Source organism: Cherax quadricarinatus, chromosome 74 (assembly GCF_038502225.1).
Source record: "Cherax quadricarinatus isolate ZL_2023a chromosome 74, ASM3850222v1, whole genome shotgun sequence".
Taxonomy (NCBI): domain Eukaryota; kingdom Metazoa; phylum Arthropoda; class Malacostraca; order Decapoda; family Parastacidae; genus Cherax; species Cherax quadricarinatus.
In genome coordinates, this window is record NC_091365.1 from 16,837,988 (window position 1) to 16,853,217 (window position 15,230).

General features: G+C 39.3%; 1 protein-coding gene across 4 annotated transcripts in view; it reads right to left on the reverse strand.

The window, feature by feature from the left end:
• The window catches only part of LOC128693460 (sodium/hydrogen exchanger 9B2-like), a 107,096-nt gene that overhangs the window by 8,191 nt on the left and 83,675 nt on the right, over nucleotides 1–15,230 (reverse strand). For 3 of the 4 annotated variants that reach the window (XM_070100811.1, XM_070100810.1, XM_070100809.1), the window contains exon 8: nucleotides 14,159–14,242. In XM_070100811.1, coding sequence (XP_069956912.1) covers nucleotides 14,159–14,242 — 84 coding nt within the window. Of the gene's footprint in view, nucleotides 1–10,940; nucleotides 11,089–14,158; nucleotides 14,243–15,230 lie in introns of those variants that run through there. The other variant, XM_070100812.1, reaches the window with a different exon arrangement.

Consider the following 15,230-nt stretch of genomic DNA (forward strand, 5'->3'; position numbering starts at 1 on the left):
AATGATACTCAGCTTGGATTCACAAGGGGCCATTCCTGCCTAACTATTTGTTAACCTTCTTCAGTAAAGCTTTTGAGGCCGTTCACCATGATAAAGAATTCGATATTGTTTATTTAGACTTTAGAAAGGCTTTTGATAGAGTACCACACCAGAGACTGTTGAGGAAAGTGGCAGCTCATGGCATTGGGGGAAAAGTGCTCTCATGGTTCGAGTCATGACTCACCGATAGGAAGCAGAGAGTGTGCCGATATGGGGTTAAATCTGAGTGGGGATCTGTAACAAGTGGAGTTCCACAGGGTCCGTTGTTGTTTATAATACATATATATCAGTGACCTTGATGAGGGAATTACCAGTGATATAAGCAAATTCACCGATGACACATAGATAGGTAGGATAATTGATTCAAACGTAGATGTCACAAAAATTCAGGAGGATTGAGACAAACTCAATTCCTGGTCAGCAAAATTGGAAGATGCAGTTCAATGTAGATAAATGCAAGGTTCTGAAGCTCGGGAGTGTCCATAACCCTAGTACTTATCAGTTGAATAACGTAGAACTTAGCCATACAGATTGTGAAAAGGACTTGGGGGGTTAAACCAAGACAGCAGTGCCTAAGCGTACATAACAAAGCAAACAGATTACTGGGATATCCACTAGGAATTTTTATTGACCTAAGAAAAGCTTTTGACAAAGTAGACTACGGCATCCTACTCCACAAACTTGACCATTATGGTATAAGAGGCCATGCGCTTGCATATTTCAAATCCTACCTTATTAATAGATATCAGTATGTCACCATTAAAGACACAGCATTATCAACACGGCCACTTGATACTGGAGTTCCACAGGGAAGTGACCTTGGACCCCTGCTCTTCCTCATTTACATCAATGATCTTCCAAACATATCCCAACACCTGAAACCCATTCTCTTCGCTGACGACACGACTTATGTCATCTCTCACCATAATCTTGCCACCCTCAACACCATTGTTAATGAGGAGCTGCTCAAAATATCAACTTGGATGACAGCCAATAAACTTGCACTTAACACAGACAAAACCTACTATACTATGTTTGGTAGCAGAGCAGGTGCAGCACAACTAAACATTAAGATCGACAGCACTCTAATTGCCAGACATAGTGAGGGCAAATTCCTAGGCCTATACCTCGACAACAACCTGAATTTCAGCACCCATATCCAACACATATCAAAAAGAGTATCCAAAACAGTTGGGATCCTCTCCAAGATACGATACTACGTGCCGCAAAATGCCCTTCTCACACTATACCGTTCACTCATTTATCCATACCTCACTTATGCTATTTGTGCTTGGGGTTCAACTGCAGCAATACACCTAAAGCCAATAATAACTCAACAAAAAGCCGCTGTAAGAATAATCACTAAATCCCATCCCTGGCAACACACCCCCCCACTCTTCATAGATCTAAACTTACTCCCTGTTCAGAACATCCACATTTACTACTGTGCAATCTACATATACAGGACCTTAAATTCCAATATTAACCTTGACCTAAAATGCTTTCTTGATAGTTGTGACAGGACCCACAAGCATAACACCAGACACAAACATCTCTACGACATTCCCCGTGTCCAACTAAACCTTTACAAAAATTCAATGTATGTCAAAGGCCCTAAAATCTGGAACACCCTACCTGAAAACTCTAGAACTGCAGACACATTCATCACCTTCAAAACTAATGTTAGAAAACATCTTATCTCCCTGATACACCCCGTCAACTAACTACATAAAAACCACCTGGTGGTTCACACTTACACTCACTCACTCATTTGACTATAAGCACAGAAATACGTATCTTAATCTTAAAATAATGATTCCTAACTAGTCACAAGTTTGCCTATGATACTCCAATATAGAAACTATGTATTGTGCCAAAACAAAAGCATTCACATTGCTAAACTCACAAACTAGTATTTAGTCACTTAGTATTTAATCAACTTACTCCACAATTTGTAATAATTTAGGGTTACGAATTAATCTAAGTTTGCCCGAAATGCCTAGCCTTGCTAGGTGTTCTAGTGGCCCCCTCTGTAATTAGTATTTTATTACATGTAAACCACACAATAACCAAAATCTGTAAACCCTGCATTGTAATCCTTCTAGAGAATAAACTTTGATTTGATTTGATTTGATTAGAAGTGTAAGCAACAGAAGTCCAGAGGTTATTTTACAGCTTTATACATCATTAGTAAGGTCTCACCTAGATTATGCAGCTCAGTTCTGGTCTCCATATTACAGAATGGATATAAATTCGCTAGAAACCATCCAGCGTAGAATAACCAAATTATTACATAGCATTAGAAATCTTCCGTATGAAGAACAATTGAAGACTGAAACTACATTCACTTGTAAGACGAAGAATGAGGGGAGACATGATCGATGTGTATAAGTAGAAGATGGGTATTAACAAAGGGAATATAAATAAGGTTTTGAGGATATCCTTTCAAGAAAGAACCTGCAATAATGGATTCAAATTAGATATGTTTAGATTTCAAAAGGATATAGGAAAGTATTGATTTGGTAATAGGATGTTTGATGAGTGGCATAGTCTGCCTAGTAGGGTTATTGAAGCTAAAACGTTGGCTAGTTTCAAATTTAGGTTAGATAAATACATGAGTGAGAGGGGTTGAATTTGAGTGAGACTTGCATAATGAGTCAATAGAATCATCAAAACTTATTTCTTGGGTTGCACTGAAAATTTGGTTGGGCAAATATTTTGTTAGTGGGAAAGATTGTAAAGGACCTGCCTAGTATGGGCCAGCAGGCCTGCTGCAGTGTTCCTCCTTTCTTATGTTCTTATATACCGTAGGCAGGAGAGGTGCAGCAGTCGTAGGTGGTAGCCAGAGGCGTCGTTAGGGGGGGCAGGGGGGCGGGCTGCCCCGGGTGACACCATTTAGGGGGTGACACCAAAGAGGCTCTAAAGTAGGTGACACTAAGAACATAAGAAAGGAGGAACACTGCAGCAGGCCTGTTGGCCCATACTAGGCAGTGCTGCAGCAACATAGAAGAAAAATCCTATTTCTATATAGCCTATTATATGATTACAGAGTACAAATAGGCCTATATAGAGAAAAATCAATGACGCTATATGATAAACTACGATAAATCAATAATTTTATTTATGATTTTTGGAAAAACCCTTAATCACCCTGGCATCACTATGATCAGTCATCAGTGACATAACATACTGTGTCTGCTACACCGCCCACCAGTGAGTTTGGTCCAGGTGGTGTATATGTGGCTGGGTTAAATAGACAAAGGGTCAGGTAATTATCATATTTTGAGCTTTACTTTTGCTTATTGGTGAAATCAATCATGTTCATGAACCAAGATATATGAAAGGGTGAGAACTGACATTCATGAAATGTTGAAATAACTGTGGTACTTAAGAACATAAGAATGGAGGAACACTGAAGAAGGCCTACTGGCCCATACAAGGCAGGTCCTTATCAAAATTAATTCATAAACGAATCCACTCCTACCTCATCTCCCATAACATTCTCAACCCCTGCCAATTTGGATTCAGGCCTAATAAAAATACTAATGATGCTATTATACACATGCTAGAACATATATACACTGCAATAGAGAAAAAAGAAGTCCCACTGGGGATCTTCATTGACTTACGTAAAGCTTTTGATACAGTTGACCATGACTTGCTCCATGTAAAATTGTCACACTATGGTATTAGAGGGCACTCCCTCAACTACCTCAAGTCTTACCTCAGCAACAGAAGCCAATATGTGTACGCAAATGGGGCAAGCTCTTCCGCACAACCAATTACAGTTGGTGTCCCACAGGGAAGTGTCCTTGGCCCTCTTCTCTTTCTCCTATACATAAATGACCTACCAAATGCTTCGCAATTACTCAAACCCACACTTTTTGCAGATGACACCACATACGTCTTCTCTCACCCGAGCCCAGTCACGCTAGCCAATACTGTAAACACCGAATTACAGAAAATATCTACCTGGATGAGGACTAACAAACTTACACTAAACATTGACAAAACCTACTTCATTCAGTTTGGTAGCAGAGCTACAGATGTACCTCTTAACATAACGATAAACGGATCACCTATCACAAAGCTAACGGAGGGAAAATTCTTAGGAATCCACCTCGATAATAGACTCAAATTTCATACACATTTACAACAAATTTCTAAGAAAATTTCCAAGACTGTAGGCATACTATCGAAGATACGGTACTATGTTCCACAGTCAGCCCTCCTGGCTCTTTATAACTCTCTTATTTACCCCTATCTCACCTATGGAATTTGTGCATGGGGCTCAACAACAACTAACCATCTCAGACCACTAATTACCCAACAAAAGGCTGCAGTTAGAATGATAACAAATTCTCACTACAGGCAGCACACTCCACCAATATTCAAAACACTCAACCTACTCACCATACAAAACATCCATACTTATTATTGCACTTATTACATACATTGAACACTTAACTCTGATATTAACCCTCCCCTCAAACATCTCCTTGCCAACCTCAACAGAACACATGACCATAATACAAGGCACAGATCACTCTTTGATGTTCCTCGTGTCCATCTCACGCTATGCAAAAACTCAATGCACATAAAAGGCCCTAAAATCTGGAATTCATTACCTGTAAATATAAAAGAAACACTACCTGTTTATAAATTCAAGTCTCTTCTCAAAGTTCACTTACTCACTCAAAACCAAATAAATACTGAATAACAGAACCATATAAATTGTATATCCTAAATGTTACTCACAATTATATCACACAAATGTTAAACCTAACTTTGTTATTTTTTTAAATACACTACCTAACAGAATACTCCATTCTACTGAATGAACAGCAATGCATGCAACCATAGGACCTGTCTTTGTAATACTCATTTGTATTTTATAGTTATCTGTTTACAATAATGTCTTATCACTGATTTCATCATTGCTTAGTTAATCTTAAGTTAATTTTAAGCCAGCCCGTAATGCTATGCATATAAGTGGCTTTGGCATGCTGCTCTTACCTGTATTTTTTGTACCTCTGTTTGTATGCTAAAATTTCTAAATAAATAAATAAATAAACTACCCCTACCCAAAGCTTTCCCACCACATGTATAAGAACATAAGAACAACTACAACTACTACTACACCTCACTCAAAGCCTATATATACCCTCTGTGTCCATGTATTGTTTGTATCGGCTTGACAAAGTTCCTGGAAAGTGAAACGTTGCCCCTCTCTACTTTATATTGGACTGAAGAAGCCACTGCGTGGCGAAATGTTTCCTTAATAAAGATTCCCATATGTTGCATAAGTGTCTCAATCTTCAACTTGTCAGTTTTCAAACCATTTATCACAGTAGTGAATGTATATGCCACTGTACATAGGCTTGTGCTACACGGAAAAACCAAATCCTGTATCTGAGAGGTGGATATTAACATCAAGGAAAGGAAGCAAGGAATTACATTCCCACTGAAGATTGAGACACATACAAGATAAGAACATAAGAAAGGAGGAACACTGCAACAGGCCTGTTGGCCCACTTTGTATTGTACTGATGAAGCAACACAGTGGCTTCATCAGTACAATACAAAGTAGAAATGGGTACGGAGAGGAGGAGTTTGAGGTAATCAGTCCCTCAGCCTGGAGATGTTCTGTTCCATAGTCTGGAACTATCTGATAGTTCCAGAATATCGAACAGAACATCTCCAGGCGGAGGGACTGACAACCTCAAATCTATGACTTCAAGGGTGATGGACTGATTACGTCGTCTTCACATTTTTACTGCACCTCCCTACTTTCTGTACTCGACTGAAGAAGCCTATTGTGTAGGCAAAACGTTTCGGAATAACGTTGCTTAACTGTTGCCTATGTGTCTTACCTTCCTTTCTTTGTATGAATCTTAGTCCTGGCTTCGTCTCTGTAGATGCCTTCCTTTCCCATTACATTGTACAATGCTCCAAACTTCAGAACACCCGTGACTTAACCTGATTCTTTTTTCCCCCTTCTCCTTTGGGTTTTCTTTCTTCTGCCTTGGGTATTTGGTCCATTATTATTTCTCCCACTCCCTCTGTGTTTTTGTTCCTGCCTTTTGTGGGCCCCTAGCTCCCTTGCAGTGCTCCTCTTTCTTAGTATTTGACTCGCTCCACTATACAGTGGACCCCCGGTTAACGATATTTTTTCACTCCAGAAGTATGTTCAGGTGCCAGTACTGACCGAATTTGTTCCCATAAGAAATATTGTGAAGTAGATTAGTCCATTTCAGACCCCCAAACATACACGTACAAACGCACTTACATAAATACACTTACATAATTGGTCACATTCGGAGGTAATCGTTATGCGGGGGTCCACTGTACTACTACTACTACCTCTACGACTACCTCTCTTCCTCCTTTCCTACTACCTCTCTTGTCCCGTTCCTGTCTGTTGGCCTATATATACTGCCTCCTCTGCTTTCTGTTAGTGTGACTTTGTAAATGGTCTAAGTCAGACTGAAACGTCGTTGTGAGCTCCTCTCTCCTGTGTGCGGATATTTGTGTATTGCTCCAGTCACGGTATTGTGCCTTTTTGTTATTTATTGATATCCATTTTAACCATGCATTGTTGTTACCAATCCTTGTGGAGTAAAGCCTATAGGGCCAGGAGGCTTACCAAATAATATGGTACACATTAGTATTACATCCATAATGACCATTATGATTATTTTTCCAATTCATTGGAAAGTAGGCTTAATTTTTTCTGCTTTGCTCTCATTCTGGTTAGAGTCTGAGTTAAATATCCAAATTAGGTTCTAGTGAAAAAATTAATGCAATCATGAAACAACAGTTATTAATGGTTAGTCTTAATTTCATCTTAACTTAACCCACTTATTTCATTTCCTAACTTCATTTCATCCTCAGTAGGATAAATAGAATTGGCACCATTTATTTCTTTGTCACCATTAAAAATTACCAAATATTCAGTAGAACCAAAACGGTGAACCTGGCATTTTTTTTTTAGATCATTGATATAATATCATGCCTCATGGAATGCATAAATCGAAGAGGCCTCGTGGATGTCAACAAAGGAAGGCAAAAAATTAAAAAGTTCAGCTAATGCAAAAAATGGCTGGGTCTATGGTTCAGTATCTCAGTGTCATCTTACTGATAACACTGATGTTGATTCTGGCTCCGACAATGGTAATATAAGCGAGAGGAATGAAGGGAATGAGAGTCCTGCGAGAGTTAGCATCGATGTGTGACGTTTCTTTTTGGAAAATTCCAGTTCCAGACCATTCCAGGATTGAAATCATCAAAAGAGGTAGTTATGTTTATCAGAACAAGGATGGCCCTTTTCGTGTTACAAAGAGAAAAAATGCAAAAGGCGATGAACGTCAGCTTTCTAAAGAATGGTTCTACAAACAGATGCTGAATGGTGAGAAAATTTTGCGATCATGGATGGTGTACTCGCCATCTACAGCAGTTACTGCTGTAGATTAATTACATCTAGTGTTACAAGTATAACATTAAAGTTTGTGACTGGGTTTCAAATATGGTGGAAGCTGAATCCAAAAGTACACAATCATAAAACTTCTGATGAACACCTACGTTGCCTCAAGAATTGGGAAACCATGGCAACGGGTCTAAGGGTAAACAAAACCATAGATGAAGAAATAATTGTTTTAAGGGAAATCCAGAAGAAAAGGTGGAAGGAAATATTGTACAGGTTGTTCAACATTACAGTTTCTGGCTAAACAGAACTTAGCATTTCGCGGCCACAGGGAGGACGAATTCTCATCAAATAGAGGAAACTTTCTTGAGATGGTTGAATTAATAGCTAAGTATGATCCTGTGATAAACGAGCACCTAATGAGACTGAAGTGCAGCTCAAGTGAACACAGGTCATCAGTTTCGTATCTCTCACCATCAACTCAAAGTGAGTTTTTAAGTGTTCTGGCAAATCGAGTCAAAGAGAAACTTGTTACTGATATCAAGAGAGCTGTATACTACAGCGTTATGTTTGACAGTACACCAGATGTGACACACACTGACCAAATGTCAGAAGTTATCAGGTCCATGCAAATGGAGGATGGAAGAGTTCAAGTGAAGGAAGTTTTTCTTGTTTTTTTTCCTTTGAAGGGCAAAAAAGCTGCTGATATCAGTTCTGATATCCTGAAAAAGTTGGAAAGTGATGGACTGGACTTCATGCTGTGCCGTGCTCAGGGATATGACAATGCTGCCACCATGGTTGGGGTCCATGGAGGTGTACAAGCCATTATTATTATTATTATAATCAAAAAGAAGCGCTAAGCCACAAGGGCTATACAGCGCTGTAGGGTAGGGAAGGAAGCGAGGGTATTGGGTGGCAGAAGGGGGAAGGGATGATCAATAGGTTACAGAAAACAGCGGGGCAGGGGATAGTGCGGGGGCAGAGGGTAGCAAGAGATTGAGGTAGAAAGGGCTGAAGGCATCATCAGAGTTTGTGAAGTAAGTAAGTTGTTGTCAAAAAGTCAATGAGAGAGTCCGAATGAAAGGTGGGTCCATCAGCGAGAAGGGAAGGTAAGAGAGAGCAGCGGAGCGAAGACAACATTGGAGGTAAATTCTGCGTGCTCGTTGATAAAGTGGGCAGTCTAACAGAATGTGGCTGACTGATAATGGAACCTGACAATTCTCACAGAGAGGAGCAGGGCACCTCTCCATGAGATATCCATGAGTAAGATGAGTATGGCCAATGCGAAGACGGGAGAGAGTAGTCTCCCAACCTCGACACTGGTGATAAGAAGACGGCCAGTAACCTATACTGTACTTGGTTTAATAGATTGAAGTTTGTTACTGAGCAGAGTAGACCAACGTTGTTGCCAGCGGGTGTGAAGGTGGGTAGCTATTGCAGCAAAATAGTCCGTAAATGGAACACCTCTATATGAAACTGGTAGGTCATGTACTGCTGACCGTGCAGCAGTGTCTGCCTGTTCATTGCCCTAAGCCATTCTTAAAGAAAAGAACAAGAAGGCAATTTTCAGTGGTTGTGTGGACCATTCATTGAACTTGTGTGGTCAGCATTCTTTTGCCGAGAATTCATCATGTGTGAAATTTTTTGGCAGTCTTGAGTCAGCGTATACATTCTTTGCCTCCTCCACCCATCGATGGGATGTATTAATGGACCATACTGCAATCTCTTTGAAAAGATTATCAACAAGATGGAGTTCTCATTACAATGCAGTGAAACCAGTAGCGGAATCTTTCAAGAAATTTGTGGCAGCGATTGAAGCTCTTTGCGATCCACGGGAAAATCTGCATACAAGAGGAGCAGCACAAGGTCTTCTCCCTGCTGTGTACGATTTCACATTTGTGTGTTATCTGTATTTCTGGTGTGACATATTTTGGGAGGTTCAGCTTGCACAGCAGTACTTGCAGACTAAGGATTTAACTCTTGACAAAGTGAAGCTAGAGGCACTGCGATTATTTGTGAATGAAGGGCGAGATCGCATAGTGGAAAATTCAATACAACAGCACTTTTGAAATGTGAGAAGTATGGATTTCCAACAGAGAGAAGAATCAAGTTAAAGAAAAGGATGGCAGGGGAGCAGGCAAGAGATTCCGGACTCACTCTACAGGAAGAAAACAAGAGGGCGATGTTGGAGTGCATTGATCGTTTTCATAATGAATCTATATATGATGAAAAGCATTCAAGAATGTGGCAGCCATGTTTCAGGTCATCCAAACAAAAAATATCTTGCACAAGCTACTGAAGAAGAATTGGAGGTAATAGCTTCAAGACTCACAGTCTTCTATAATGAAATATGCAAGAATGAGCTCATGCTTGAAATACCAAGACTAAGGCAGCACCTGCAAGCTGCTGCTGTTGATCTTGAAAAAGTTAAGCACTGGACTGCACTGGATGTACTAACATTCACAGCTGAATGGGATTTCATTGAATCTCTTCCATCTCTGACACTGCCTGAGGTTGTTCCTTACTATATGTGCTTCTGTGACTTCTTGTGAAAGGAGTTTCTCCAAGTTGAAGCTGATTAAAAACTATTTACGGTCCACAATGAGTCGATTCAGAATCTCTGACATAGCAATGTTATCCATAGAAAATGGGTCAGTTGACAGCATTGATTTTGATGAAGTGATAGACGATTTTGCAGGATTGAAGGCAAGGAAATGTATGATCTGATCATTGAGATGTTACCTGCACTCAAGGTCAAATAGGAATTAGTGTTTCTCTGATATTGCAACTTTTTTCTTTATTTTTCAAGTTTTTTGGGGGCATTGTTGAAGATGAATAAATGTAGAATCTGTTGGCTGTTTCCTCAATATTTATGTTTCCTCAATATTACTACTATTATTTATCATTAATAAAGTTGAGAAGTATTCTCCTGTTTAGTGTATGGCCCTTAAATGTTCTCATTGCTAAACAGTAGTCACTGGTCATGCAGTAGTGACATAACTGGAGTTTACTCCCCCCATCCCCCCGCCCCTGGATTTCGTGGGGGTGACACCAAAGATGCCGCCTCAGATGACGCCAACCCTAGCGATGCCTCTGGTGGTACCTACAACTGCCTATGGTCATATAGTGCCCATAGGGTCATATAGTGCCCAAAAGGTCATAGTGCCCAAAAGGTCATATAGTACCCATATGGTCATATAATACCCATAAGGTCATATAATGCCCATAAAGTCATATAGTAACTATAATGTCATATAGTGCCTGTGGATTGGGAGGGTTTCAACACAAGGACGGGGAGGGTAAGTTCTGTTTCTAAGATCAAGAAACACTCGCTAGGATCATGGTAAAATATTAATGCAATAAATTAAAATAATACCAATAAATTAGACACATGTGCAACTTTTGGGTATCTTTATTGAGGATTTTTAAAAAAAAAAAGATGTATAAAGCTGCAGTATGACCTCTGGATAAATTAGACACATGTGCAACTCTTGGGTATCTCTATTGAGGAAACGTTTCGCCACACAGTGGCTTCATCAGTCCAAACGTAGGAGAAACTTGAAGAACAGGAGGAGAATGAGGTAATCAGTCCCTCAACCTTGAGTCGATGTGTTCAGTCCATCAATCTTGAATAGAATACGGCATATCAGCGGAGAAGCAGCTTATAAACCGTATGGCAGGAGAGGTGCAGCAGTCATAGGTCGTGTCACATTTGTTCAATGTGGAAGTAGGTCGTGCCCAAGAATTAGGCAAGCGAAGAATTCCTAAGTATTAAGATCCCAAGAAGTTGCAGTGTCTGACAGATTTGAAAATGAATGGTTCAGAGAACCGACATGTTGATAAATTATCAACATGTCGGTTCTCTGAACCATTCATCTACAAAATAATACCATACCATTTTGATATTAAAAGTGGCACAGAGACCCCTATGCATTACATTAACAACAACAACCTTTATTTAGATAGGATACACAAGTGTAGATATTTTGAAGCTGATCAAAGGAGGGTTTCTAAAGTTATATCCTGGAAGCCAACTTCAAGAATGGTCAAGATAAAGTTATATCCTGGAAGCCAACTTCAGGAATGGTCAAGATAAAGTTATAACCTGGAGGCCAACTTCAGGAATGGTCAAGATAAAACTGAGAGAAGGAAACTGCACTCATTAATCGTCCCACAAACCTTCACTTAGTAATAGTTGACGAGGGTTGAAAATCTGAAGCTGATCGAAAGGGCATTCTGAAATTATCAATTGTACCTAACACTGTACTTGGTCAGGCCTCAAGTCTAACACAAGCTAAAGGTTCCCTATACAGTGGACCCCCGGTTAACGAACTTTTTTTTATTCCAGTAGTATGTTCAGGTGCCAGTACTGACCGAATTTTTTCCCATAAGGAATATTGTGAAGTAGATTAGTCCATTTCAGACCCCCAAACATACACGTACAAACGCACTTACATAAATACACTTACATAATTGGTCGCATTTGGAGGTGATCGTTAAGCGGGGGTCCACTGTATTTGTGAAAATTAAAACACTATAAAAATGCAATATTTATATGCATTTTTTGTATTTTAAATTCTCTATAATATTCTAAGAAAAAGAATATTAGGTTTTATTATTTTTAAAGAAAGTTCAATTTTTAATAAAGCCTATTTTCAATAAAAAATACTTCCCTTTAAGACACATGAATGCTTAAGTTATTACATTTAAAATTATTTACATAATAAAGGTATTAGTTGAAAAGTTAAATGGGTCAAAGTGAAGGTCAAACTGTCTTTTAATAAAGACTATCAAAAAATATTTCTTGTAATTGCACTGAATCCAACGAGTCAGGGTTCTTTAACAACTTCATTAAAATTTCAAGTTTACACTAAAACAGTGAACTTGGGGAGTCTTCCTTTATGAAATGTATCAACATTAATATTTGGAAATCGATAATAATTCACGATTTTTATTGACTGGAAATCAATATCACTGTTTAATAAAACTGGCAAAGTGGAACTTATGGGTCCCAGTAAGAACATTCTCTGGGAAACACCTGGGCTGAAACTTTGATTCCAGTTATTCCATGTTTATAAAATAAATTTAGTTCATTGACAGACTTGCCAGCACACTAACTAAACTTAATGAGTACTATCCTGGCCAAAAAAATGCATTATTCATTGAATATTGAAGCCATTCAGAAGAGGTTAGCTCAAATATATTTAACATGATTTAATGGGAATCAAAATTTCCAACTATTTTACACACAAAATTGGCAGATGTTTGCCTACACTCTTGATCTTCACTCTCCACCATCGTTGAATTAGGAGGCATCTTTTATGAACAATTATAGACATGCTGCAAAAGGGTTTTGAAAGTTATTGCAGCCATTCCAGGATGATGGGAATGGGTCCTACAACTTTGGTCACAGAGCACCTGCAAATGTCACTCATTCCTAGAAGCTTGGCCTAGTTACCGTATACCAGTGTTGAAAATTTGAAGACGACTGGATGAAGCTTACTCGTGTTATGAGTGAAATAAATACTGAAAGTTAAAGAAAAAAAAATTCTGGGAACCACTTGCTTACTTAGTAATTGTTCTATGTATTTTACAAAGGCGAGTGAGAATAAACAGAGAACGGTTATTGGTAACATAATGGAAGGTGATGAGAGTATTAAATGATTTAGATAAAGAAAAATTGGATATCAAATTGGGGAGGAGGAGTATGGAAGAAGTGAATGTTTTCAGATATTTGGGAGTTGACATGTCAGCAGATGGATTTATGAAGGATGAGGTTAATCATAAAACTGATGAAGGAAAAAAGGCGAGTGGTGCATGAGGTATATGTGGAGACAAAAAATGTTATCTATGGAGGCAAAGAAGGGAATGTATGAAAGTATAGTAGTACCAACACTCTTATATGGGTGTGAAGCTTGGGTTGTAAATGCTGCAGCGAGAAGGCAGTTGGAGGCATTGGAGATGTCCTGTCTAAGGGCAATGTGTGGTGTAAATATTATGCAGAAAATTCGGAGTGTGGAAATTAGGAGGTGTGGAGTTAATAAAAGTATTAGTCAGAGGGCTAAAGAAGGGTTGTTGAGGTGGTTTGGTCATTTAGAGAGAATGGATCAAAGTAGAATGACATGAAAAGCATATAAATCTGTAGGGGAAGGAAGGCGGAGTAGGGGTCGTCCTCAACAAGGTTGGAGGGAGGGGGTAAAGGAGATTTTGTGGGCAAGGGGCTTGGACTTCCAGCAAGCGTGCATGAGCGTGTTAGATAGGAGTGAATGGAGACGAATGGTATTTGGGACCCGACGAGCTCTTGGAGTGTGAGCAGGGTAATATTTAGTGAAGGGATTCAGGGAAACCGGTCATTTTATATAGCCGGACTTGAGTCCTGGAAATGGAAAGTACAATGCCTGCACTTTAAAGGAGGGGTTTGGGATATTGGCAGTTTGGAGGGATATGTTGTGTATCTTTATAAGTATATGCTTCTAAACTGTTGTATTCTGAGCACCTCTGCAAAAACAGTGATTATGTGTGAGTGAGGTGAAAGTGTTGAATGATGATGAAAGTATTTTCTTTTTGGGGATTTTCTTTCTTTTTTGGGTCACCCTGCCTCGGTGGGAGACGGCCGACTTGTTGAAAAAAAAAAAAAGAAAAGAAGAACTCTGAAACATGCCATATATAAGATACAACAAACAATGGTACACTTACCTCGGTGCCCAGTCTACGCCAGCCTAACCCAGCAATGAAGGCAAAAGTCAGTACTAATATTGGTCCAGAACTTTCCAGTTCAACCTGGAAAAAATGAGTTTTTAAAGTATTAAAACTGATAATGCCCATAAAACAATATCGAACCAGAGACAACACAAAATTTTCCTAACAAACATAAATATCAAAATAAAGTTTTATGCTTACCTGGAGTTTCAATTGCATTTTTGTTATATAACTATTAATAATAGAATAAATACTCCGAGAGGTATATTTCTCTCAGCGTATATATAATACTGAAGAGAATTCCAGAAGGCGGTCGAAATATACAGATCAAGCAACCTCCTGTGTTTGTCTCAGTTTGGATTATTATTGAGCACTGACACATGTTCATTACATTTTAGTTATTCACTTAGAGCTTACTTTAGTTCCTGTTACAGGGATTAAAGTTTTCGTGTCAGGCAGTACAACAATTATGTGCAGCCTTTATGATCCTCGTGTGGTCGATAGGCTTTAAACCCCCATCAACCATCCAGCCAACTACTAAATAATTATGAATCAACTGGACAATGATTAGTGTGACCAACCAGCTGATTGAGATAGAAGCAGAATATCTACCCAGTTTGCGAGTAATTGAGGGAGGGTGAAGAATGAGAGAAAAATTACTTTATCGTGATTTTCAGAGGAAATACTCCCAAGATCTAGCGAAAAGTGTTAAACAAGTACAGGAGGCACATGAGATGGTAAGGAAGATAAGATAAGATTTCATTCAGATTTTTAACTTTGGAGGGTTAGCCACCCAGGATAACGCAAGAAAGGCAGCGAGTCATCAAGGACTGTCTTATTTCCATTGGGGTCCTCAATCTTGTCCCCCCAGGATGCGATCCACACCAGTCAATTAACACCCAGGTACCTACTTGCTGCTAGGTGGACAGGACAACAGGTGTAAGGAAACACGTTGAAATGTTTCTACCCCGCTGGGAATCAAACCCGGGCGCTCCATGTGTGAAGCGAGAGCTTTGACAGCCAGGCCATGTTGGTAAGGCCACTTTGCCCAGCCTTCAGCGCAAGATGA